Source organism: Drosophila busckii, chromosome 2R (assembly GCF_011750605.1).
Source record: "Drosophila busckii strain San Diego stock center, stock number 13000-0081.31 chromosome 2R, ASM1175060v1, whole genome shotgun sequence".
NCBI classification, from domain to species: Eukaryota; Metazoa; Arthropoda; class Insecta; order Diptera; family Drosophilidae; genus Drosophila; species Drosophila busckii.
The window spans coordinates 16,258,783-16,285,506 of NC_046605.1; the positions used below are offsets into that span (position 1 = coordinate 16,258,783).

The 26,724-nt window shown below is 36.8% G+C and overlaps 2 protein-coding genes across 2 annotated transcripts in view; one reads left to right on the top strand and one right to left on the bottom strand.

The window, feature by feature from the left end:
• Positions 1-26,724, top strand: part of LOC108596625 (potassium voltage-gated channel subfamily H member 8) — a 49,583-nt gene that overhangs the window by 16,530 nt on the left and 6,329 nt on the right. Inside the window, exons 2-13 of the mRNA XM_017982570.1 lie at positions 5,447-5,583; positions 7,721-7,831; positions 8,094-8,213; positions 9,996-10,133; positions 14,297-14,556; positions 14,642-14,870; positions 15,055-15,218; positions 19,487-19,688; positions 20,538-20,729; positions 20,849-20,967; positions 22,699-22,779; positions 26,327-26,422. Coding sequence (XP_017838059.1) covers positions 5,508-5,583; positions 7,721-7,831; positions 8,094-8,213; positions 9,996-10,133; positions 14,297-14,556; positions 14,642-14,870; positions 15,055-15,218; positions 19,487-19,688; positions 20,538-20,729; positions 20,849-20,967; positions 22,699-22,779; positions 26,327-26,422 — 1,788 coding nt within the window. The 5' untranslated portion in view covers positions 5,447-5,507. The remainder of the gene's footprint in view (positions 1-5,446; positions 5,584-7,720; positions 7,832-8,093; positions 8,214-9,995; positions 10,134-14,296; positions 14,557-14,641; positions 14,871-15,054; positions 15,219-19,486; positions 19,689-20,537; positions 20,730-20,848; positions 20,968-22,698; positions 22,780-26,326; positions 26,423-26,724) is intronic.
• LOC108594881 lies at positions 1,040-1,656 on the bottom strand. The gene is made up of 2 exons (XM_017980019.1): positions 1,591-1,656; positions 1,040-1,540 (listed from the first exon to the last, which is right to left on the bottom strand). The coding sequence occupies exons 1-2, from the start codon at positions 1,654-1,656 to the stop codon at positions 1,040-1,042; spliced, it is 567 nt and encodes a 188-aa protein (XP_017835508.1).

Genomic DNA, 26,724 nt, shown 5'->3' on the forward strand with positions numbered 1-26,724 from the left:
AGTCTCAAATGGCAAGCAACCGAAACTAGACAGCAAATTGTTGGAAAATCGATGCTCAAAAAACAGACAAGGCAACCACTAACAATGTGCCACACACACACACACACACACACACACACACATGGGGAGCGACTCGTATGTCAACAAATATGCAAATCTCTGATGTCTAATTAACGAGTAAAAATGTACGCAACAAACAAATGAGCCCAAGGCTCAAAGCTAGGCAGTTTGTCGGAAGTGCACAAATGGGAAGTGTAACAAATCATTTAGCAAACAGTGTACAGTGTGTGTGTGTGTGTGTAAGCGTTGCAAGCTTGCACGTTATTAGTTGCCTGTTGCAAGTTGTCGTTCGACTGTCAAATGCCAGGCAGGCGACATGTGGCAGCCAGACAATGACTCTTTTAGCCAGTTAGCAAGCGCCTGCAACAGTTTTTGCCTCCCTCTCCCCCTCCCCCTCTGTCTGTTGCTGTCTATGTAAAGGTAATTGAACAACATTTGTTGAATGGCATGGAACAAATTGCCAGCATTGCGGCAGCTGCGCTCTGTCGCGTAGCCTGTCGCTCCAACATCAAGCCATGTGTTGGCAAACAAAAAGAAGCAGAACGCATAAAAGTAGAGCGTAGTTAACGTTTTGATACACTTTGATAGCTGTTTCTTTGGAAAACTTAAATGTGCATATGTTCCAAGTTATATATGCGTTCATTGAAAACAAATATTTGAATATTGTGAGCGTAAAGATGATTTTTTTAAATTTAAAATTAGCAGCGTACTAGTTCTCAACTAGAAGTATATACATACCAAATTTGTAGTCTCTGGGTTTTATAGTTTCTGAGTTCTTGTTGCTCATACAGACACACGAACACACAGATATGCCTTATGTGACTCCTTTGTCGTGCAGATCAAAAAAATATGCTTTTGCTTTTATACGTTTCATACATTCGGGCAGCTTTATCATACCCTTTTGTTTTTTTATAGCAATATCAAAGTGTATCAAAAAGCAACACTCACTCATATGAAATGTCACACACTCAATTTTATTTCAAGCATCTTTTTTCTTGGCATTGCTGGTGCGTTGAACACGCGCGGTTATGAAACCTTGCATTAGCTTCAATTGTCGTCGCTGGTAGCTAAATTGCATCTGGACGGGAGTTTCCATAGTGACCGCGGGTATTAGATTTAAATCCAGTCGAAATGCGCGTATGTAATACGCTTTGCCCAACTCCAAGGGACACTGTCTGGGAAAGTTGCTGTAGCTATCGAGAATGCTGCGCGATATGCGCAACAGGGGCACTTGATTTTTATTTCCCAAAAACTGACAGCCATCCATGCTGAGATTCAGTAGCACAAAATTGACAGTGGGTCGCGGCATTATAATTGCAATATGAAATTCATGCTTGCGCAGTGGTTGGAGCAGCGAAAATTCCATGTGCATGGTGCGTCGTTTAACATTTTTGTTGAGCCCACAGTGCAGACGCTCGAAAATATTTTCTTGCTCATTAGTGATGCATGTAAAGTTCTCAAACTGCAGCTCAAAGTCATTCTGCAAACAGAGTACAGTTAGTTAATGCGCTTAGAGCTGGCAACGCTTACCTTGGCTGTGGCCAGGGGCAAGCATAAACAACATAAAGTTATTATTAGCAAGCGAGCTGTATACATTACGCTGTTTAGTTATAAACTAAACACTCATTAAGCAGCCAAACATCAATTGAATTGCAAATCACATGTTAATGTGCGCCAAATTTAAAGCAAATATTGTCAACAACTGAGCCATGACTAATGTTCAATTGCGTAAATATTGGCTTTAGCTCTAAAATTTAAATGTGCAGTCAATTGTACGAAGCCGTAAACATGTCAGTTTATTTCAACTATTATGTGTATGTTTATTAGCGTAATTATTGCAATTGTGCAATTAAAAATATTGTATTTTTATTATAACATTTATGACGTGTAATTAGCAATCGAATTTGTAATATTTTGCATGTTCAACTTGCAATAATAAAAAACTAACGGCGCTTATCCCACTCTTTCTGTTGCTTACTTGCTGGCGCTCTTATCTCGTGTTGGCGCTCTTATCGTTTTGCGCTACCACAAAGTAGTCGCGCTTAATTGCAGCTCTGATCAAGTGCGCTCTCCCACGCTCGCTCTCTTTAAATGGCTCTCAGTATAACAGTATGTAACAGCTGTTAACATATGCTTGCCTGCCTGCTTGCATGCTCATTAAACGTTTTGTTTTTTTTTTCTTTACGCAATGCATAACATAATATTTAATATGCAAAAATAAATAATTGCACAGTTAGTTAAATGCGCATTAATTGTTTACGTTTTGATATGCAATAATAATTAATAAAAAAGCCATTTAATTCTGCATCAATTGCATGTGTATGCAAATGTTATCCAAAAAAATTGATTATAATTACATTTAATGAGCAAATTGAATGAGCCATATTAAAATGTAAATTTTATACTTCAATATTTAAATGAAGCGGCAACTTTTGGGTCTGCTACAACATTTTAATATGCGCAGCAGTCTCTTGCCTTTAGTTTTAAGTGCCCTTTAAATTTTGAAAGCAGTAAGCCAATAACTTGTCTTTAGTGTTAGCCATGCAACATTTGCTTGCAACCTTTTAGTGTGGCATGAGTTAAATTGTTAATAAAATAAATAACAGGCATTGCCAATTTAGTTTTTCCACCTTTCTTTGGCCAAGTTCGGTGCAGTCAGCTGTGTGAATTTGCGCTTTAGGGCGCAAAAACAAAAAAATACCAAAAAACATGCCAAATGTATTATCACATCTTGCTGTTGCTTTTTATGTTGCACGTGCCACACACACACAGATACATACAGTTACACTCAGTTATGTACAACAAAATTAAAAATGCCAAGCGCGTCTCTTAGCTAACAAGACTTTTTTTTTCTGTTTTTTTTTGTCGGTTGCCTTGCTAACAAAACGCTTATAATTCGTGTATTTCAACAGCCCTAAAACGCCACTAAATTTGTTACAATCTAAATGCAGACAGCCTGAGTGCATAGTTGTTTAGGCAATTTATTTTAATTTTATTAAATAAGCTGGGAATGTTCAACAGACATTTCGCTGTCCGCGCAAAAGTTTATTAGATTCACTTGATTTGTTTGGCATTGCATTTAAGTTTTTCAATTTATGCTAATGTCACAAAAATCTGCTGCTTATAATATTGATGTGATTGCATTTTGCCATTGCATTTGAAACTTTGTGAAAAAAGAAACTTTTGCACATCTGTTGGGGTAATTTTTGTACTTTTTGAAATTTGTATTTTGTTGTGCATTTTTGATGGCAGCAGCAGATACAACGCATGCAGCAGCAGAGCTCTCTAGCTACATGTGAGTAGCAGCTGGCGGCGAGTGTTTGCTATCATCAGCTTAATCATGTGGAATAAGGCGGAAACGGAAATTGCATACACACAAGCATGCCGGGCTTATGTGTAAGCAGCTGTCTGTCAGTAACGAGCAACAGCTATACACAAGTGTGAGTGTGTGTCTGTGTGTATGTAGAGCAAATACATATGTATGCGTGTGTGTGTGGGTTAACCAAATGCGGTTGCCCTGCTTCCAAGCCTTATGTCCACTATAAGCACACTGACAAAAATATTGCTGCATAATTTAACGATTTATTTATTTATATTATTTGGTGTGTGCAATAGTGAATCAATTTTTGCAAATTTTGTATAAAACCTAAACCAATAAAGCTTTATTTAGCCAATAATACGTTTTTACAACATTATTTATTTAATACCAAACACATTTTGTAAACATTATACAAAGATTGGAGTAATGCTATAATAAATAACAAACAACTAGCAAAGTGTTAGTTATGCACATTTTAAAAATGCAATGCAAATGAAAATTGTACTGCAAACTTATGAATTTAGAAACAAAATTGTTTCTAAGATCTACAGCACACGTAATCCTTCGACTGCCTTAATTATTAATTTATAAGCCTTTAGTACACACTTTCGTCTCATTTTGTTTATCTGCTTGTTTTAAATCTTTCTCAGTGTATGCTGCTGGAAATGAAAATTTTGTGTTACTCGCCAAATAAATTTTGTTTACCGGTTGAGCCTGGCTTACCTAATGAGTTTGGCATATTAATTAAAATTGCATTTATGGCGTGCGTGTGCGCCTACAACATTTTGCACCTGACTGCCGCACATGGGAATTTACTTGCCAAAGCAATTAGCCGAGACTGTATTACACGCTTTATCGACTAGCCTCGTTATCAGGCCGCAGCACACGTCAGTAAGAGGCTTACTAGAGTGGCACCCTGTCAAAAAGTTACATTAACTGGGGCACAGAATGACATTAGCAGCAAGTTGCAACTAACTAGAGTTTTGAGGCTAAACGTAAACTTAAACTACTCATAGCAAAGTTAAGAGAGCGCTTGATCAAGAGAGCGTAAGCTTAACATAATCCTTGCCAGCTTATGTTATGTTAATTTCAAACTCTGCGCTGCAAAACATTTGCTTTTAATTTAACATGCGCAAGATTAACATAATCTTCGGCAAAGCGGCTGTTAGGTGCAGCTTATGTTATGTTAATTGATAAGGCAACGTAGCATAACATTAGCTTTAAATTTAACATAACTCATTACATATGTTAAGCTGCTATTGTTGTCAGCATTATTTTTGAGTCATTTGGCTGCCAACGCACATTTGTCATTTATGTTAATAAGCACTGATAAAATCAGAGTACACCTACGCAGACACACTCAGTCTCGCATTCTTATCGCATTTTTAGAATTTAACGCCATTTATTCATAATTGTCTTCCTCTTTTTTTTATGGCATGCGGTTTAGCCTTTGGTATAATAATAAAAATAAACGTTGCCTTTGTGCGCAACAGCTGTCAGTGTTGCGGTTGCGGTTGTTCGGTTATTGCTTTACATGAACCGGTAGCTGAGTGCTAACCTCTCTTCCTGTGCGCTCTGCTTTGTTGCAGTTGGGTGGTTGGCTGGGCTGGTTGGCTGACATAAAAAACATAAAGTTAACAATATCGATGTGGAGCGCATTGTGTAAAAAGCGCAGCGTGTGCCAAATGGTGTGTCCCCCATGTTGCGCTACGGAACTTTTAATTTTAGCTGCTCATAAACTGTGTCCAGGGTTAGCATTTGTTAAGTGCGCTTCAAATTAAATTTCCGTAAAATTAAGTGAGCAAAGTTCGCTTAAGCTTTAATAAAATATTTTAAAATAAACTGTTGTCTACTTTTTGCGGCTTATCTGTGCCACAACAGCGTTTATTTTGTGTGTGTGAGTATGTGGTAAAAACAAATTAATTCCATATGTGGTCGAGCATTGTTGCATATTTGATAAGCGCACATTTGTGTGTGTGTAAATAATCAATTTAACTACACATCTGTTTGAGCAGCCAATCAACATGTTAACTTAATTGCATATACATTTGTCATTTATCATTGCAGTTACTTTGCTGAGGGCACGTGAGACGGCGCCGCTCAAGGCGCACCGGCCGCCAACATACCTATGCCAGCCCGCAAGGGGCTGCTTGCGCCCCAGAATACATTCCTCGACACAATTGCCACACGGTTCGATGGCACGCGTAAGTGACACTTGGACACTCTTGTCTGTTATCAATTGCAAACAGTGTTAAGCAATAATAATTGAAATGTTTGTGGCAAACGGACAAAGGCAGTTCAATAATGATGAAAGCTTAGGCGTATATCATGTTATATATTAAAGCGTTTGCATAAGTACTAATTAATTGCAAACTAAGCTCATTGAGGCATTATAAAAACAGTTTTTAGTTAGTCTAACTTGCATTTTAATTTTCAACCATTTTACATTTACATAATTATATTAAAATTAAATCAAATTGCTGGCTAACGAATGTAATTGACTTATTTTAAATAAATTTATAACTCACTTACAATTACTGTTGCTACTTATAAAAGAATAAAATCATTAATGTATTTTCAGCATTTATATTTGTAAACGACTGTCTTTAACTTATTTTTAATTTTAATTTTCAATATCGAAATAAAACATAAAGTGAAATCAAACTGCTTGACAATTTCTGTTAAAGTGCAAACAATATGAAAATATACAATGCATTGTTGCTGCCAATTTTTTCATAAATAAATTCCGACTATTGTCTGACGTTGGCAGCAAAAGACAATTCAGACATGGTGATGAATTCGTAGTGACATGACTTTGAGTTGACTGCAAAATCAAGGTGAAGCCCGCTGGGGGTTTTTGCTGTTTTTATTATTTCGACATTGGCCTGAGCAGAGACAATAATACGTGCGTGTGTTCCCATTGAGAGATGCGTCAGGCAAGGAAGCTGCATTGTGTGTTTGCACTATGGCAAATTAAAACTATGCATTGTTGTCTGCCAGTTGTCGTAGCAACTCGCTTACAAAGACTCGCACAAAGCGGCAGCCCAAAAGTTGTTTTTTTTTTCGTTTGCTTTGTGGCCCCTTTGGGCGAAAGACATTTGTCAACAGACATTTGCAGACGTTTGTATATGTCATATTTAGTTGCTCATTGTTAAGCTGATTGCATTATGAGCTTTTCAGTTGAAAACTTTCATTGTGTGTGAATAATAAGCCTGCAGGCTTTGGCTTACACTTTACTTGGCTGTAAATCGATGCAGCTGCTGCTGCTGCTGCTAAATAAATTGCTAACAATAATTAATTGTGCTTTGGCCAACAGGCGCTGATAATTGTCTTATGCTTTGCAGCAAATTGCCAGAAAATTTCTGTGCGTGGAGCAAATGTAATTAACTTGCTGTTCAGACATTTTTTCATATGCAGCAGTACTACATGTGGCTCAGCAAAGGCTTTACGTGTCATAAATAATAAAATTCATGCGCACACATAAGATGAAGCGCTTAAGTGCTGCAGGGCAATAATTCAGCAGAAAATGCCTGTAAGTGATTTGGCACCACATGGCGTATGATTGTTGAGCTGCAAGCAAGCACTTTGTGCTAATTTGATTTATTTTACATACAAAATCTGTTGCTTACATCAAAGCGCGCTGCTAACTTTTTAAGCTCAACTAGTAATCTTAAGTTTAAACGCAGAGCATTAAAACTTCAGCGTACTTTGCATGCTTTCATTTTTATTTTTTGGCTAGTCAGCAAGCATTTAATATGCTGCGCACAGCAAAGAAATTGCAAATCGCTTGGCTTTAAGTTCATTTTTAATGCCATAAAGCGTACCACACGCACATATTTGATTTCATGTTTTGAATGCCATTTGTAACATAGACAGCCCTGAGTGATTATAGAGAGCTTTATGAATTGCCAATGCCACAAATGTTAGTCAAGCTGAGCTGCTATTCATCGAATCTCCATTCACTATTGATGCACAAAGCAATACAAAAGGCAAAGGCAAACAGGCTGGGCTGCATTGCTTTTAGTCTAAGCTGCCAGCACAAATTAATTTGGCTTACAAAATCCAAAATTCGCATTAATTTTCCTTTACTTAGTTATCACAAACTTGTCTGTTGTTTACTCGCTTTCATTGAATATTCTCAGCAGCACTTTTAATTGTTTTGTTTATTAAAATAATCAAATGCTTAAGGTCAGCGTTGAGGGACATAAAAACTTAAATGGCTTAGCGTTTGTAAATTGAAAAAGCAGCAGCGTATGCGCTTACATTTTGCAGACACTGTGTTAAACAATATATCATCTCACAGTCTGTTTAACCGAGCAACTTTTACTTTTATTATTACAGACTCGAACTTTGTGCTCGGCAATGCGCAGGCAAATGGCAATCCAATTGTTTATTGCTCGGATGGGTTCGTGGACTTGACAGGATATTCTCGCGCGCAAATTATGCAAAAGGGTAAGCAGACACACTAACTGACTGACAGACAGACAGACACACAGACAGACACTGCAAACGACAGACAGACAAAAGAAATAGAGACCGCTTGGCTGGTGTGGCAGCCAATACTCATTTGAATGTCTTGTATATTTTACTCAATTGTTTGCCAACACGCGCAAAAACAACAACAACAACAATTTAACTAACTAAATGCCGATGAATGAACACAAATATACAAATACAACGAACACACAAAATACAAAACACAAACACGAAACAGGCTGCTCATGTCATTTCCTTTACGGCCCGGATACGAAGGAGGAGCACAAGCAGCAAATTGAGAAAAGTCTTTTGAATAAGATGGAACTCAAGTTGGAAGTTATTTTCTACAAAAAGGAAGGTAAGACAATAGCCAAACAATTTTGACAACAAGTAAAACAAAAGTCACGCTGTATTTTATGCGTGGCGCATTATCTGAAGAGAGTGAGAAATTGTCTAGTAGATTGTGAATTGTTTTCGCTTTTAATTAAAAAAAAGAACGCAGCTTTCTATGCGCTTAGCAGTAGCTACACTCGCATAATTTGTGTTAAATAGACAGGAAATTATATGCCCAGCTGCAAGTTGTTTTGTGGGCGAAGTAAAGTAAAGTAAAATTATAAAAATTTGCATATTTAATAAAAGAAATTTAAATATGCGAAAGCATAATATTGAAACATTTTTTAAATTAATATGTGCATGCATTGAAAGACAAAAACTGTTGCATGCATTAAAGCGCCAGTTGAATGGCATTGAATCTGCGCTAAAATGTATGCTGTAATAAATTAAAGTTGCTTCATTTTCGCAACTCTTGCTGCCCAAACTTATCTTTTACTACTTAAATGCTTTGGTTTGCCACATGAGCAGCAAACGAAAAATGCTTCAAAAAGGATTAACGCAATTGCTTGCCAAATAACAACAACAGCAACAACAACAACTGTTGGTGTAACAACTACAAATGTAATAAGTAAATGCTGTAAGTCAATTGTGGCTCACGACCACGTGCGCTGCTTGCAGAAAAACTTTTGTTGTTTGTTGCCAACTAACCGCAGAGTATGAGCGGCAGCTGAAACACAAGCACTAAGAGTTTGAGCCAATAGGTTCGTGTATGTACACATATGAGTGGAAGAGCTTTAACCAGCTGCGTATTGACTTTTAATTTAAGGCACAGCCAGCATGCTCTGCTGCCTGTTGCTACGGCAACAACAATTTTGCACTGCGTACTCGCTTCAGCTGGCGTTTTATTGAGTTAGAACTCTTGGCCTCAAGACCACTGCTGCTGCTGCTGCTGCCTTGAACTACTTTGATGGCAAAAGCAGATTGGCTTATGTCTCGCAGGAGCAACAGCAACATGCTGTGTGTGTGTGTGTGTGTGGGAGCAAAACAATAAATTTTGCTCATAACATTTGTGCACGTTCTTGTCGCGTCATTTTGTTCTTTAATGAGGTCACGATTAATCAGACGACCCAACACAATGGCACAAGTGGTTTTAATGGCGCTCGCTTCAGCTCGCTGGGCTTTGGCCATCATTAGCTTGGCTTATAAGTTTTCTAATTTGCACTGCGCTTAAAACTTTTCACGCATTCGCTTATCAGTTCGTTGATTAATTATGCATTGGCTCTCATCTTCATCATTGGACTCTTAGCGATGAGTTGCATGCAATTAACTCGAGCTAATTATAGTGTTCCGCCCACATAATTGTGGTCTAATCGAGTTGACATGCAATCATTTTTTGCATACCATTAGCTTTTAATTAGCAATCAGGGATTTTCGCGCTTATGGCATTTTCCAGAAATTTCTGGGCATGGGCAAACGGAAGCCTTAAAAATCGATTTGCACGTTGAAAGTTTTAAATTTCTACCTCATTTGTTGCAGCCAAATTTGCTGTAAATATTTACTTAGCTGAATTCTGCGTATTATTTTCAGCACGAAGCAAAGTTTAATTAGAATTTATGAGCGCTTAAAACTTGAAAGGCTTGCAAAGCAAAGATAAAGCTTAGGCAAATAAACAAAAAGTTAGCAGTTGCTACGAAATTAAAGTTTTAATTCTTATAGCTTAGTCTAGTCGTGCAGCCAAATAATATTATTTTTAATGTGACTGCTTCAACTATTAAACTTTGCTAATCTAAATGTTTTATTTCCTCAGGCAGCCCATTTTGGTGTCTATTTGATCTTGTGCCCATCAAGAATGAAAAGCGGGATGTCGTTTTGTTTTTGGCCTCCCACAAGGACATTACGCACACCAAAATGCTGGAGATGAATGTGAACGAGGAATGTGATAGCGGTAAGTAGCCAATTCACACCTTTACGGTTAAGCCATAAATTGCACAAGGCAAAGAAAATTGTAAATTACACGCAATGTTTTTTTTTAGCGCGCACAAAGTAACAAGCAACAAATTACAAATTAACAGCACAGCTACAAAAGCACACAAACACACACACATGCATTAAAAAACATTAACAGTTAATTTAATAAATAGCATATAAATTAATAAAGCACACACAGTTGCGTGTTTCGCTTAAAGCGTATTCCGTATACGCATAACTTTTGCTTTGTATTCAATATATAATATATTTTTTTTTGCCGCATGCCAACTTCAACCGAAAATTTTTGTATTTTACAGTCTGACTTGCTGACTTTAACCTGTTCAAGGTTTTTCATTTTTTTTGCTGCTGGTTTTGCATGACTTTGACATATTTGAATATAAGCTTTTTGCTTTCTATGATGCATTTGAATTCCATTTCATTAGTTTTTTGCTAAAGCTGTGTTAACATTTATTTAAGTAATTGAAATTAAACAGTTTGCATTTGAGTTCGCTTGGATTTAATTTTGTTTTGAAAGAAATGGTTCTCTGATTAGTTTTCCAAGCAAAGTTAAACATTGTTAAAGGTAATATTTATTTATTTACAAACTTAATTATTATACAAAATATAATTAGGGTGTTCACGAAGTAAAATAGTTTGTTTGCCACACTGCTGATGTGAGCACCCCCATTTTGTAAGGTGTAGACGAAAAAGTGTTGCAAAGTTAAACTTGACAGCTGTTCGACTACTTTGTGTTTGTAATTTTGATATTGAAGATGCCTTTTAATAGTGTGAAAACGTCCATTTTGGAATGGCGTGCTAAAAATTTTACAACACTGGTTTGCAACGTTACAACGATTTTCGTAGTCAGGGTCTGGAGTCTTGTTTGCTTTGCAAGTCACATTCCATACAAATGTTGTTCGAATAGGCTTACACTTTTACAACGATACAACACTTCGTGAACACCCTAAATATAATAACTAAAGGTGTTGAGTGCTTGTTGCTATGTTAAGCTTTCTTTTTTGCATAAGGCTCTACAATCAGTTGGCTGCTTAGCTCAGCCTGAAGCCTGTCTACACTCAAAACAAAAGCAAATCATATCATACGCTTCACATTGAGTAGCGACGCTCTCACAAAGTAGCGACGCTCACGTTCAGTCGCAGCAGCATACAGCTCAGAGCGATCGAATGCTGCTGTCGCTGGCTGTCGCTCACGATCGCTTAGTGGCTTGCGCTCTCTGCTTCTGTTTTGGCACTGAGCTCAAAGTGTGTGAGGCTGACATTGACAGTCAGTTGTGTTTGGATCCTTCGTGATTAAGCACGCAGCTCTAAGGCAGAAAAAATTTAAATGTAGTTTGTTTGAATCATTGCTATTAAATTTTAATTGCGATAAATTAAATAATGCTCAGCTGCTATATTTCCAATAACGTATTGATTACGCTTACAAATAATAATTGGAAATAATTTGATTACGATTGCAATTTCAACAATACGCAGAGAAATGTAAAAATCAAATTAAAAGTGCAAGATTCTCAGTAAATTTATTAAAAATAATTTGAACTGCAATTTGAATGTGTAAAACTGAATGCACAAACAAAACAAAAGGCTAACATTACAGTTTCCATTTCAAATGCAATTTAATTAAAATAGACTGTGCCTAATAACCACTAGAGAATTATTAACTATGCAATAAGTACACATAATAATGCAAGCTTTGTTATTTGAGCTATGCACTAATGGGAATTGTTGCCAACAAATATTTGAACTATATTAGAGCTTACAAGTGAGTTTGTTTAAGCATTTAACATAAATGCAATTTACATTTAAAGCTTCATGTAAATATGCAGCGTAATTTTTTCTTTTTGCATTAAGTATGCGCACAGCTAAATTAGCTAAGCCCACGTGTGCTGCTGCGTGTGCTTTGTATCCTTTGGGGAATTGCCTGAACAAAGGCATGAGTAGCATTGAAATATTGATGTGCTGCCAGTGAAGACAACAAACAAACAAAGTGATGCTCAGGGCTGTGGAAGAAGTGAATTTACTCGCAGTGCGCTTGGGTCATTGCGCATTGAACTAATGCGCATTAGAGTTGGAAGTATAAACAAAGGCAGCAGCAGCAGCTGCCTGTTGAGCTGGCTGGCTGAGCTTTAGCGCTCGGCATCTTTCATTTGCAGCTTGAAAAGGTTCGTTATGCAGTTGTCACTGCATTTGACTGTTCAACAGTTTGCTGCTTGCGGCAACTGCTGAAGCATTTCACAAAGTCAACAGCATTAAATTAGCAAGAGCCACGTTTATTTTTGGGCAACATTAATGTCAAAATTATTGCAGCAAATGTGCTTGACAAGCTTGTGCACATATTTGTCTGCAGTTTGCATTTACATGGCTTCAATTGATTTACGACGTTGCGTATACGCAATCTCTTCGCTATGCTGCAATCGATCACAAAATGTCAGCAGCATATTAACTACTTAGCAGCTAATTAAACGCGCTTTGCCTAAAAATTCTGTTGACAGAATTCTGCCCACAAATGAAACCGCAATTTGCCTCAAAGCCAATTGAATTATCATTACGCGCGCGTTCGACACTTAAACTGTCCAGCATTTCACACATCATTAGGCCTGTCAAATGTTTCAGCACTCAATGCCACCCATAGGCGACACTTTGCACACACGACTGAGTTGCGCATATTTTGCACTTGCTTTTAAATTTGCTCCCCACACGCACAACAATTTTAAATATTTCTGTCATATTTCTACGCCATATTTTCTGTCATTTTGTTGTTCTGTATGCGTAAAGCGTACGCTACTTTTGCTACCCAAACTGCACAGCATAAAAAAGCAGCAGAGAAAGTATTCGCCGCTTAGTTGTTGTTGTATGGCTTTTGGGCTGCGGATCATTGAGGTGGCTCTGCTGTTGGCTTAATTGGCATTCTGATATGACAGCTCCGTTGGGTCGAAATGCTCGGCTTAAAATTGAAATCAAATTCGTTTCCTTTTGCGCTTCATCGCTGGCAGACAAAAATAGCAATGGGACTGTTTACGATTAGAGCTTTAAAGGCTTTAAATTATCAGCAAAGTACTTTTCACATTTATTGCTTGCTTGAAAGGCATTTAAATGAACTTCTTTTAAATACTGTTGCTTGCTTAGAGCCTAAAAATATAAGTAAATTAATTTAATTTTGCTACAAAACTTTTTTATATATTTTTAATATATATAATTAAATATGTATTAATTTTTTTGTAATATATTTTATATATTTTTTGTACCCCTTATGACAACAAACATAAAAGAAATGTATTTATTATTTAAATTAAAAAACAAACAAATTTATTTATTATTATTTATAATTTATTTGCATTTATTTTTGTCTATATATTTGTTTTGCGCCTTTTTGACCGTGACAACGAACATGAAACTTAACTAATTAGACAACTTTTGGCTATAAAAAAAAGGTAGCAAATGCTGTGCGGCTTGTCGGTCGCTTTTTGGCTTCTCACGCATATTTTCTTTTCGTTGGCAATTTTTCACAATCAAGCTAATTGTAATTTATAGCATCACGCGCTGGCATCAACCTGCTAGACGGAAATAGAATAAAGTTAAATTTAATGAGCATGCTTGAGGTGAGCTTGACACTCGCTTGCTGTTGCTTTGGTTAGAGCCAAGCTGTGGCTGCTTTGACTTTGACTGTGGCATGAACTTTTGCATGAGCTTGCATTTAGTTTTTATTTACTTTAAATGTTTAGTTGTAAACATTAACTCAATAACACACAACTAACTTGAACTTTGTTGCGTTAAAAAAAAAAAAAAAAATACAATCCTGTGTCCATGTGTAATTTAATGCTAACTAAAGTTTGACTAAACAAATAAGTCTAATTGAAATTGTATTTGTACAAAAACATTCTTTTTTGTATATTTTCTTTCTTTGTGCTCTTTTTCTCGCTCGCTAACACTAAACGGCAATTGTGTAATTTAAACAAATCAAATCAATATTACGCATACGCCTCCCCAAATACTTCCAACCAAAACTTTTGGCTTGCGTGCGTCCGTCTCTCACTTTTGCATACGTTCGTTTCGTTTCGTTTTGTTTCTGTTTCTGTTTTTATTACGTTTCGTTGCTGTTGATTTTTTGTTGCGACTCTGTAAGTTTTTGCCCTTACAGCTGCATTACTAGGCGCAAGATTTCGTGCCGGCTCCAATGCCGGCATGCTGGGACTGGGCGGGCTGCCCGGCTTGGGTGGCCCCGCTGGCGCTGATGGGGATGCGGAGGCGGGTGAAGGCAACAACTTGGATGTACCTGCGGGCTGTAACATGGGGCGGCGACGTAGTCGAGCTGTGTTATATCAGTTGTCCGGGCATTATAAGCCTGAAAAGGGCGGCGTGAAAACCAAATTAAAACTGGGCAATGTAAGTTTAAGCCTTAAGCTTGGCGCATTTAAATTCAAAATTGAATTTCAGCTGCAACATGTGTTTACTTTATTTTGTATTAAAGAACTTCATGCATTCGACGGAGGCGCCATTTCCGGAGTACAAAACGCAATCAATAAAGAAGTCACGCTTGATTTTACCGCATTATGGCGTTTTCAAAGGCATCTGGGACTGGGTCATACTGGTGGCTACCTTTTATGTGGCCCTAATGGTGCCGTACAATGCCGCCTTTGCCAAAGCGGATCGACAGACGATGGTCTCTGATGTCATTGTCGAAGCGCTCTTCATTGTTGGTTAGTATATGATGAAGACAATTCCTACATAAGTACAATACCCCAGCCCAACCCAACCCAAACCAAATGCTCATATCCTTGACGCTCTTGCGCACATAAGCGGTTTACTTTAGCTCAACTAACATTGTAGTCTCTAGCGTGCATTGTTTAATACAATTTCGTTGGCTTTTGCCTTTTATTGCAGATATTTTATTGAATTTTCGCACGACCTTTGTCTCACGCAAGGGTGAGGTTGTCTCCAATTCAAAACAAATAGCCATCAATTATTTTCGTGGCTGGTTCGCTTTGGATTTATTGGCCGCTCTGCCCTTTGATCATCTCTATGCGTCCGACTTATACGACGGCGAGGTAAGTGGCCCAAGCTCCATTAAAATGCCGTTTAAATATTTATAAAACAATTTGCAAGCTTTTTGTTGTTAGCAAGTGAAAAAGGTGTAAGCAGCGCTATTTATTTATTAAGTGTGAAGTGCGTAAATTCAAAATTAGTAACATTACTTAGCATTATATGCAATGGAGCAGCCATAGCTCAGTATAAGAAATTTATGTTAAGCAGGCGCTCATTGACCTTTTTCTAAATTCAAGCGCGTTAGATTAATTTAGTACACAACACAAATCGCTAACAATTTGTAGTAAATATTAAGCAGCGCACTTTGCTCTTGATAAATATCGATAATCAGCACAATGCCAATTTATTTTATTTAAATTTAAATAACTAATACTAAGCCTGAACTGATTTAATTTTTGTCATTTGTCTTACGTTTTTTCTTTTACTTTCTAAGCAGCAAATAAATTTTCAATATTTATTTTTAAAACATTTCTTTTTATGACATGAAATAAATGAATGTGCCTAACAGTGCAGTAACAGCGCTTTAACATAAGCTGTAAACTCAATTTAATTTTCCTTTTGTCAACTGCCAACTCAAAGTTCTTAGCGCCAATTAATTAAGTTCGAGCAAATATCACTTCGCGCTATCATAGACAAAAGTTTCTTTTTAGTAAAGTGCTAATTAACTTATCGATTCAATTGTCTTTTGTGTGTTAATTTATCTAAGTGGATTCTATCTTTTTAACTTATCGATTCGATTGTCTTTTGTATGCTAATTTATCTAAGTGGATTTGAGGCGACACTTGACTTGGTGTGTTTGCATGTGTTTTGACTTTTTCTTGCGCTCAACTCAAACAGCAAAGTTTATGCGCAAATTGCAACAAACTTTGCTTTCAGTGTTTGTTTCGTTTTTTACGCCAACGTTCTCTAGTTCGACAACAGTTCGTCTGCATTGGCATTAAATATTTAAGCTAAACAAAATTCCAAGTGGTAAATGGCATTAAGAGATTTGCATAAAATTGTTTTAGCCACATGCATAATACATGTGCGCTAGATATTTATTTTATGCTAAACTCCATAGCTGCTTAAATTAAATTGCATTTAATTAAATTTTTGCAGTCAGCTTAGTTGCTACACAATTTATATAATAAAGCAAATATTGCATTTTTTTTTACAAGTTGCGCAACTTGTTTAAGCCACTTTTAGTGGCGTGGCAGCCACTCGACCCAGTTGGCAGTGCACTGTCTATATAATTGCCAAGCTAAGTAGCTAAATGTGTTGATGGCATTTTCTGACCTAAATGTGTGCATGCCCCAAAAACTATGCTACATTATTTTGCAATTCAGCAGCGGCTTACAAATTTTTAAAGCGCTGGGGTCTGTGCGCCTTTCTCTCTCTCTCTTACACTCGAGAACGCGCGGCTTACATTATTTTGCATTTAGTTGCGCTGGATTTTTGGTTTTTCCATTGAATTTCATCTTCAGCTGAAGTGGTCAACGTTGTCATTGCGTTGTCCAGTGCGCAGTGATGCGAAAAGCACAAAACAAAATGAAAGTAGCGAAAGTTTTCAGCCGCAACGTGACGAATGCCAAATATTCTTGCTTTATAACATTGAACAAAGCAGCTAACAGGAAATTGTCACAAAAGAAAATTAGCAACAATTACCATAGCTGTGCATACATTTCGTATACTGTACGTATATTACGTATACGCTATGTTAAATAAACAATGCTAATGCTGTCTATATTGACATTGCTTTGAGGTCACTTTAAAATCATTTTCATTGATTTTGCTTTTTCCTTGTCATGTTTTAATGTTGCTCCTTATTTTTTTTTTGTTGTGCTTTGTATTGATGACAGGCAAAAGTTTACTGTCTGCTGTCGTTTGCTGCATACTTTATATGATTTATTGTTGGCTTAGCTGATGCGAATCAAATGCGCTTTAACTGCCTCGTTGAGCAAAGTAGAAAATGTTTCGCTTGGGGTATATTAAGCAGCTGATAAATATAGTAAATGTTAAGCGTAGGCAATGCTGCAGCAAAAGTCCTGCCAAGGTCGGCACAAAACTTTGCCTGTCCGCTTGTCATACATATACACTATATATATATATATAGCAAGTACTGCTGCGGGCGTAAAGATATTGGAAAAAATCTGTGCGTGCTGTAAGCTGCTTAATGCGTGTCGTTGATAAAACTTTAATGTGCTCTAATTGCGGCAATGTGTCGAAACTGCAGCTTAAAAGTTCAAAAGCCAAAAATGTAGCATTTTTGATATTAAAGTTTACAATTTTAACTCGCTGTTTTTATTTATGCTATTGTGGGCTTTGCTTAAGTGCACTCGCTGCGCCTGTTGCTTTCTTTCTTTCAAGCTAATGCACTTGAAACTTTGCATATTTAGTTTATTTCAAAGTTTTAATTATCTTTGAGAAAATTTCGACAGCAGTCGAGCAGCGACCAACGGCAAAAACGGAAGTTGCCATGACAGTCAACTTGAGTCTTGAGTTTCTCATTGAGTTGCTGACGCGACAAAGTAAACAAAATGCGAGCGCGCACAAAACTTTAGCACAGCAAAAGATTTTAAAGTGGCAATGGCAATGGCAAAGAAAACTTAAAATGAAACAGAAAGTGCAACATGAATTACAATTTGCTTAGCAACAAGCCAAAGGCAAAGGCAAAGGCATACAAAGCCGTAAAGCAAAGGCGCAAACGTTTTATTGTGCAAGCGAGGGCGTGAACAGGCTACGCCACTTCGTTTATGTAACAGCTCAGTGTTAAAGTTTTTGTTTGTTTTAGGGTTAGGGGTTGGCCGCTATAATTGCTTATAGTTTAGTGCTGAAGCCATAAATATTAATTTAATTTGCATTAAATGCGGCAATGTGTGTAGAAAATTTAACAACATATCAAGTCAACGAAACTTTGTGCTTAAAATAGCTACAAAAGGACAAGCGCGTGCTCTCTAGAGATCTTTATGGCCTGGTGGGGTTCAAATAACAGTTTTAAACTTATGGGCATCAAATATGACTTAATAATTTTATTGGCTTTTGTTGCATGAAGTTTGTAACTTGAGCTTTGACTTTAAAGAGCAAACAGCATGAGTTGCTTAAGTTCTATTCATTGCTGTTTGAGGAAGCGCTGAAATAGAGCTGTAAAAAACTATCTATATCTATGTTATAACTATCGTTTCATATTACATAGTAGTAATATTCCAAATATTATTCTCGTAATTCTCGCATTAATATAAATTTATTTGTTCTGACAGTGCCAAAAAGTTTTGAATAGTTAATTATAAATGTTCAGCTCAACTCTTATTTATGTTATAATCAGTCGAATCCCTTCAGATTAGTATAGACGCAGCTGACTTTATGTTATTTATTTGTTAGTACTTTGACATGGAAACTTGCGAGAGCAGCTTAAGCACTTTAGACAACTTGAAGCTTCTTAATAACAATATTGACATTGATAAGATAACGCGTATGATGAAAGGCAGGCCCAAAGGATCTAAAACAATTTTAGCTAATTCTTATAATTTGAATATTTATTGCAGTTAAATTTAAAGTTCATGCCATATTAATGTTTTTTATATTTACGTGCTTTAAATAGCAAGCAAAGAATTTAAGGCTTCGCTGTAGAAACCTTAGATCCTTTTGGTCTAGCAACGTGCACAGATTTCTTCTAATGAAATTTTACTTTATAAATAACTTTGCTGTACATTTACATGGTATGCTTAAGTCAAGTTTTTTTATTTACGCTTGCTTGTCTTTTTTATTTACTGCGTTTATTGAATTTGCAGCAAATGCTTAGGACCGCACTTTTGTTTTTTTTTTATAACATTTTAACGCCACTCAACACTTTTCATTTCGGTGCTATTTTTATGCTTGGCTACAATTTGTTGTTAATCATAAAGAAAATATACACACAGGCAAGATTAAATGACAGCGTTAACCTACAATTTACTCAACTGCCCAGATTGCTATTTATTTTTTTTCTTTGCTTGGCTTAGGGCTTGGGTTTGAGTTTGGGTTTTGGGTTTGGCTTTGGGCCTTGATAAGCTTGTTTATGTTTGCATTAGGCACTTTGATGACAGGCTTTTGATTTTTTATTTAACTAGCCCTTTTTTTTTAGGGTAAGTTATAATTTTTAGTATGTGTGTGTAGCCGTGCGCAGGAAATTGTAATGCAGCATTGAATTAGCTAATAAATGGGCAACTGTATTTTGTTTTTGGGCTTGCTAATGAAATTTACGTTGTTGTTGTTCTTTTGCTAACAATGTGCGCTTGTTTTTTTATGCATACAGGAATCGCACATACATCTTGTGAAATTGACGCGTCTGCTGCGCCTGGCGAGGCTGTTGCAAAAAATTGATCGATACTCACAGCACACGGCCATGATACTGACTTTGCTGATGTTTTCATTTACGCTGGCGGCGCATTGGTTGGCCTGCATCTGGTATGTCATTGCTGTCAAGGAGTACGAGTGGTTTCCCGAGAGCAACATTGGTGAGTAGTAGGCAAGCCAGCCAAGTAACGAAGGACACACACACACACACACACACACACATGTGTTTGTTAGTTGAAAAGTAATTTGGTTAGTTTGGCCGCTGGGCGTTGATTGTGTTTACCTCGCCTCGTCAAACGCTAAATTAAATTGTTGCTTAGCTACCTCTAACACACACACGCGCATACACACACACACACACACACACTCGCTCTTCCGTTAACACAGTAAAGTTTAGAAACAGCTTTGAGCGCTGTATGCGTGTTATTCGTACATTTAAATAGCAAAGTTTTTAACACACACACACAAAGACGAAAGTTGAACATAACAGCAAATCAACGTTTATTTATTTTAAATATGCTTTGTGCTTAAAAGTTTTTTTATTCTAATTTGTTATGCCATAATAGGCTTACATAACAGTTTGGGGCTGCGTTAGCTGCAAACTTCGGTTAGTTAACAAGCTGACAAAACTTTGCCAAATCTCTTACACACACACGCAACGCATACAACAACAAATTGTCAGTTACTTAGCACATCAATGTTAGGCTGCTGAACATGATATGCATTACTTAGATATGTATTCATGGCAAGCAAAAAGTTCAGCAACTCTGACTTGACTGCGACTTGGTCGCTTGACGTTTGACCATAAAAGCTGTTTGGGCCATATTTGACATGCTGACTGACTGAACTGACTGATAGACAGGCAAGCTGCTAACTGGCACGCAGTCATTGTCAATTTAATAAGCCGCATATGCCCAACTTGCTCAACTTAATGCCTGATTTACTAAATCAACTTATTTCTCTCTCTCTCTCTCTTTCTTTCTCTGCTTTCTTCTATTAAAATCCTTTAGTCTTGTTCACAGGTTGGCTACAGCTGCTTGCGGAGCGTAAGAACGCCACAGTTGCTATACTAACAACGGCTGAAACTTACTCGACCGCCTTGTATTTCACATTCACCAGCCTCACCTCTGTGGGCTTTGGCAATGTGTCGGCCAATACAACGGCCGAGAAGGTTTTCACCATTATTATGATGTTGATTGGCGGTAGGTAATCAGTGTGCCAAACACACACACACACACACGCACGCACTTGCGTATATATTTTATGTTAGCCATATATATTTATAGATGCATATATTTTAATTACAATTTATTGTTCACAGCTCTTATGCATGCCGTCGTCTTTGGTAATGTGACTGCCATAATCCAACGCATGTACTCACGTCGTTCACTATACGAGAGTAAATGGCGCGATCTCAAGGATTTTGTAGCGCTGCATAATGTAAGTATGCTATAAATACAATATAGTGACGTCAGACAGTAAGCATATAGAATTTAAGTAAGGCTTAAAGCGTTTGCTAAGCATTGAGTGCCATTGAGGCTTGTCAAAAATATATTTTAATATCAATAATATTCATATCGAGTACTCTGTGCTGATTACAACAAACTTTACCCTTTTATCAACACAGAGGCCTCTGATTGTATTACTAAAATATATAGGACGATATGCGCAGCTTCACATTGCTATCACTAACCCAGACCTGATTGGGTTTTCCCCAATCCTTGCAACAAATGGGTCTGTTTTAACACTCCCAATCTATAAGTTTATCAAATCTAAAAACAAAAACATAATTTTAAATAATTTTTAAATTTAATTTTAAATATTTTAAATAAATAAATAAATATGCTGTTGTATTTGAAGTTTAACATTAAAAAACTTTGACACAAAGTAGAGTACAGAGTATTTTAAAATTGTTTTAATTTAAACAGGTAAATAAATCACTAAGCATCAAGACAAATTGAGTCATTTGCAGCGTGTCTCAAATCCTAAAATTTATGTTAATCATTGAGACTGCCATTTTGGTCATATATTTTACAAAATTACGCGAAAAATGCATAAGCTAATTTATTTTTTTTATTTATTTATTCATTTAATGTCAACTATGAGCAGTCTACAGTAAAAGAAAATGATTATAAGAAATATTTAAAATGAAATATAAAAGTATTTAAAAATTAAGTTTTTGTTATACTTACAGACTATGTTATGCTTATGTAAATTTTATGTTAAAGCTAGTATCGATAGGCTGTTAATATCGAGCAGAGTCTGTAGTTGGTCTGCTATAATAATGATATTTTTCAAGTGATATATATATTTTATCAGTCCGATATTGTTTAAATAAAAAAATGTATAATTCATAGCATATTTAAACAAATATTTTAACAACTCCATTTATATGTTAACGACATCTTATGTGCTCGTTTATTGAGAGCTCTACTGCGTTTGTTCTAGCTGAAGCTGCTTTGCGAACTTTTCTGTGTCCGCATGCTTTATATTAAAAGAAGAATTTAAACATTTTTTTGCAAATAAATCGTCTATTCATATGCATTGCATCATTTGCAGCTGCTGTCGATTGCTACTCGAGTTTGATAGTCTCTCATCAGCAGAGCATTGTCAATAGGAAAACCGCAATAGCAATGGGCAAATGGCAATGCCATTGCGTATAGGAAATTAATTTTCAGTCCTCACAGCATGCGACATATGCAGCTTGCAAGTGCTTGCAGTTTTATTGAAATGCAGGGCACACACAGTTTGTCCATATGCCATGGAGTGTTAAACTTGCTCATAAACGAGTCGATTGAGTTAGCAGCCAACTAGAGCTAGAGACGAGGATGCTTTGTGGTTGCTGCTTAGAGTTTTGAGACGTGCTTAGAGCCGCAACCTGTTGCTGTTACTATTGCTGGCACGTGTAAGCATAATACGCGCCATTAGACAGCTGCCACGTTTATTACGTATACGTATCCGTATCCGTTATGAGTGTGTGGCGTAATTAAGTGCATTTGTGCAGCCTTGAAGCGCAATCGCATGCAAATGAAGTCACTCGGCTGAGCTGGAATGCAACTCATTAGCCAACGCATTGTTATTAAGTCATGTCATAAAAAGCGAGTAATAAAAAAAATGCATAATAATTATTTTACTTTTTGTCTGTGTGTGTGTGTGTGTGTGTATTTGCAGATGCCCAAGGAGCTCAAGCAGCGCATCGAGGACTACTTTCAAACTTCATGGTCACTCAGCCATGGCATTGACATATACGAGGTAAAGTACTTACAATTCTCTTACTCTTTCTCTCTCTGCCCTTGATGATAACACGACCAATGCTTGCAAATTATTCTGCCTGAGCACAAAAGTTATTCAGCATATCGCATATCTTTTGGGCCTGCGGCTACACAATTGCTACCATTGGCATTTGTGCGTTTAATTAAGCAAATGCCTTTCGGCTTACGCTCTCATTTATGTGCATGAGTGTGCGTATGTGTGTGACTTATTGATTGGCAGCTGGGGTTAAACGGCAAAATTACGAAATACACTGTGATTGAGCATAGCAAATCGAGCGAAAACTTATTAAACTGCGAGCGCAACTCAATGTTAATCATTGCAAGCTGCAAACTTTGGATTCCTGGAAATGTCCCTTATTAATTCACATATAATTTGCAATTAAATGCTTCACATTGCATTAATTGAGCTGTTAACTTATACTGCAACAATTAACAATTAAATAAATGCTATTTTAATGGCATATTCTAATGAAAAGCTTTAATTATTTGATTTGCAATTTCATGGAAAGCTATGCAAACATTCGTGTTAACTCTTCATTTGCATATTTTGTTGTTGCTTGTATTCTGAGAGCGCGGCTGATATACATAGCTCTGTATAAACGGAGTCTTATTATTCAGTAAAAGTGTTTTCATTATAGTAAAGTTTAGCTTCATTATAAGCAATCCTTGAACTAACTTTTGATTTGAATATTTTTGCTTTTGCTCTCAATCTTACAAAGTGTCTATTACTATTATTACATCGATTTCATTCATTTATCTATTTTACGATTAAGCACATGAATATTATTTTACTAAAGAGCTCAGCAATTTTTAGAAGCTCAGCTTACTGCTTACGCTTCAAGCTAATTCGCAACTAATTTAATATTTGATTTAAGCTCGCCAAACTGACTTTCAATTCATCAATTATAGATCAGCTTGACTGCATGCAACTTATTGCATTGATGCTGAATGCCTTTTGAATCTTTCACTTGATTGGCGCACTATATAGTATCTCATAAAAATACATGTGCATAACCGCTGAGCACTCATTTTAATTAAAATATGTCAGTTGAAATGATTTTTGTGATATTTTTTTTATGCATTTCCTTTTCATTTTTACTGTCAATCAAGCCAGCCAGCGAGATAATAAAATTTTTAATGCGCTCGCTTTTAAGCCAGCTGCATTTCAGGTAAACCTATTAAAAGCGCTGGACGTTTGGTTGGCAATTTTGTTGCGCCGCAAAAGCGCTGCAGTTGGCAATGCCTGCCACACAGTTGATGCCACAAAATTTGCACAAAGCACTAAAGTTTGTCTGTCGGCTGCAACTTTTCGCACAAAAGCAGCGGCAGCAGCCATCGCGTGTGGTCATTTGCATATTAAGTATACGCAGTTTCGTATTTAGCTTTTGCTGCAATGTTTATTGCATTTTGGGTAGCAAATTAATTAACGCATTTGTTGAGCTGCAACACAAAGCTGCCTTTGAAGTTTGCAAAGCACTTGGCAGCTTCAACTTGTGCGTGAATTTCTTTTGCCAGTTACCAGTTGAAAGTCTGTTTTGTACTCGCTTCAATGGGTTTAGAGCATTGCCTTGGCCTGTCTGCTAAGCTTAGAGCTGTCCAAAATTTCTCTAATTAATTTCGTCTGTGTGTGTGTACACAACAACTAATTGTGAATTTACAATTTAGGGCATTATGTAAGCTTAGCCTTAGCACATGTTGTCTTAAACAAGCCCAGTTATAATTTATGCAAGTGCAAAGCAAATATGTTTAAATCAAACTTAATTTAATTACAAAACATGAGTTATGTCTGAGTGAGCAGTGAGGCCCACAAGTGGGTGCGTAAAGTTGTCATGAGTCAGTTGGCTTGGCAGTAAATTAAATTGTTAATTTATTGCTCATGAAAATTAACTGACTAAAATGTCAGACGCCTGCTTATGTCAAATTGGCTCCTTCGTTTCGCTTTGCTTGACTGCCAAACGTCGCGTTAATGTGCCTGCTCCTCATTTTCGGTCACTTTGGGCCATAAATGTTAAATATTTTACACTCTGTGTGGGGCGCACATAAATAACAGTAAAAGTGCTGCCCACTGCAGCCATTAAATAAATATATAAAACAAAAAGCAAAGCTAACAAAAACTTTGCACACTGGTTAGCAGAACTAGTTTGTGTCCTTTGCTGCGTTGCTAAAAACTGTGGCCTTTGTCAATTTGCACAATGTGCTCTGGCCTAAATGAAAAGCAAATTGCTGTCTGTTGATTTGCTGCGCACAGTTGAGTAACAATTTCAATTAAAATTCATATGGAAATAGTTTTAATTTTTCTTTTAATGAATAACATTTATTATTAGTGCACTGGTTGGGCAACTGAATATAATTTGGGTTAAGAAAATATTTTGCATATAGGTGCATATTTTAAGGCAACCCAGCTATGTTATAGATAGTTAATATTAGTAGTAATTTTTAATAGTCTAAAAGGGTCTAATAGAATCTTTGACAAGTTCATTAGTTGGTCAAATTGCTTTATTCTACTTTGAATCGGACTTTGCTCTAATTCAATCATAGGGGTTCACTATTCTCGAGAAGTAAATTAAAAATTATTTAAATTAATGTTTACACATTCAAATCAGCTATTTTATTTAGTTAACAGTCATGGGGCAGTCATGACATTTAAGCAATCGAAGCTATAACTTTTCTAGCAGAAATAGTAAAATGATTTCATCAATGTAATACTAGGCAGGCCTTGAGGTCGAGGCGTCTTCTGCTGCTTCTCTTTGAGGCATGCACTTGTCTTCTACTGAAGCTGTGTGTGGTCTCAGTCTGCTCGAGTGCTTTGAGGCAAACTCTTGCATCCTGTTCGATGTCCCTTGTTGTCATGAACGCTTCACTTATTTTCCTCAATGTCTTGTCTTGAGCTTATTTATGTGCGTCCTTGTTATTTGCTTTGTGCAGCCAAAACATTAAAATAGTTTGCCATAACAAATTTAAATTGTCATTAAGGCGCTAATAAGTATGCTATGCTTAAATACTTAAGCCAGGCATTAAAGATTTAGCTGACATAACTTGTTGTTTATTTGCTTTACACATGCTTCGCATATTTGTTTACGCATTGCTTACATTTAAATGTTGTCAAATAAATTACTGGCATACAAGCTAAAATATATTAATTCATTCATAAATGCTGCAGCTTGAGTCATATTTGTTCTACTGTAGGGAAATGCTTGAGCCACAAGACAATATGTAAGCAACAACAACAACGACGACGAGCAGTAAAGACTTTTTCAATTTTCATATTAATCCTCGCAACACAATATCAAGCAATCCAATGTGCTTCACACTGCTGGGACTGGCATAAAAACGAAAACTGTTGACAAAAGTAAAAAAGAAATTGCAAAAGGCAAAAGAAATTGTCAAAAATGTATGCGAATACTTACAATCTTTTTCAACTCAATTTGCACTTGTGTGCGTAGCGGCTGAAAGGATGTAAATGTGTGTGTGTGTGGCACTTGCTCTTTTTTTACTCGCTTACTTATGCTTTGTTTGTTTCCTTGCAGACGCTGCGCGAATTTCCGGAGGAGCTGCGTGGCGATGTCTCCATGCATCTACATCGTGAAATATTACAGCTGCCTATATTCGAGGCTGCCTCACAGGTGCGTATCAAGTGTGTATATGTGTGTGTGTGTGCGTCCCTTGTGTTGAGCTTCCTTGCGCCTTTTGCTTTGGGACTCTCGACGTGAGTCGCGCCAAAGGTATCGAGGCAAAAGTTGCTGATGCCAATGGCAGTATAATCGGCCTGACTGACTGTGGCAGGTCACTCAAAAGCCAACGGCGGGCTTAATAGTAATGTTTGCTTGCTTTATTTGGCACACATACACACACACACACACACACAGCACACACTCATAGTTATAGCTTGAGCAGGTAAAAGTTTTAGTTCTATGTGCTATGCTTG

Coding starts and splice junctions, on each gene's coding strand:
- LOC108594881 (XM_017980019.1), bottom strand. CDS start 1,656: ATGTATACAGCTCGCTTGCTAATAATAACTTTATGTTGTTTATGCTTG. Junction 1,541..1,590: donor TGCCCCTGGCCACAGCCAAG/GTAAGCGTTGCC, acceptor CTCTGTTTGCAG/AATGACTTTGAGCTGCAGTT.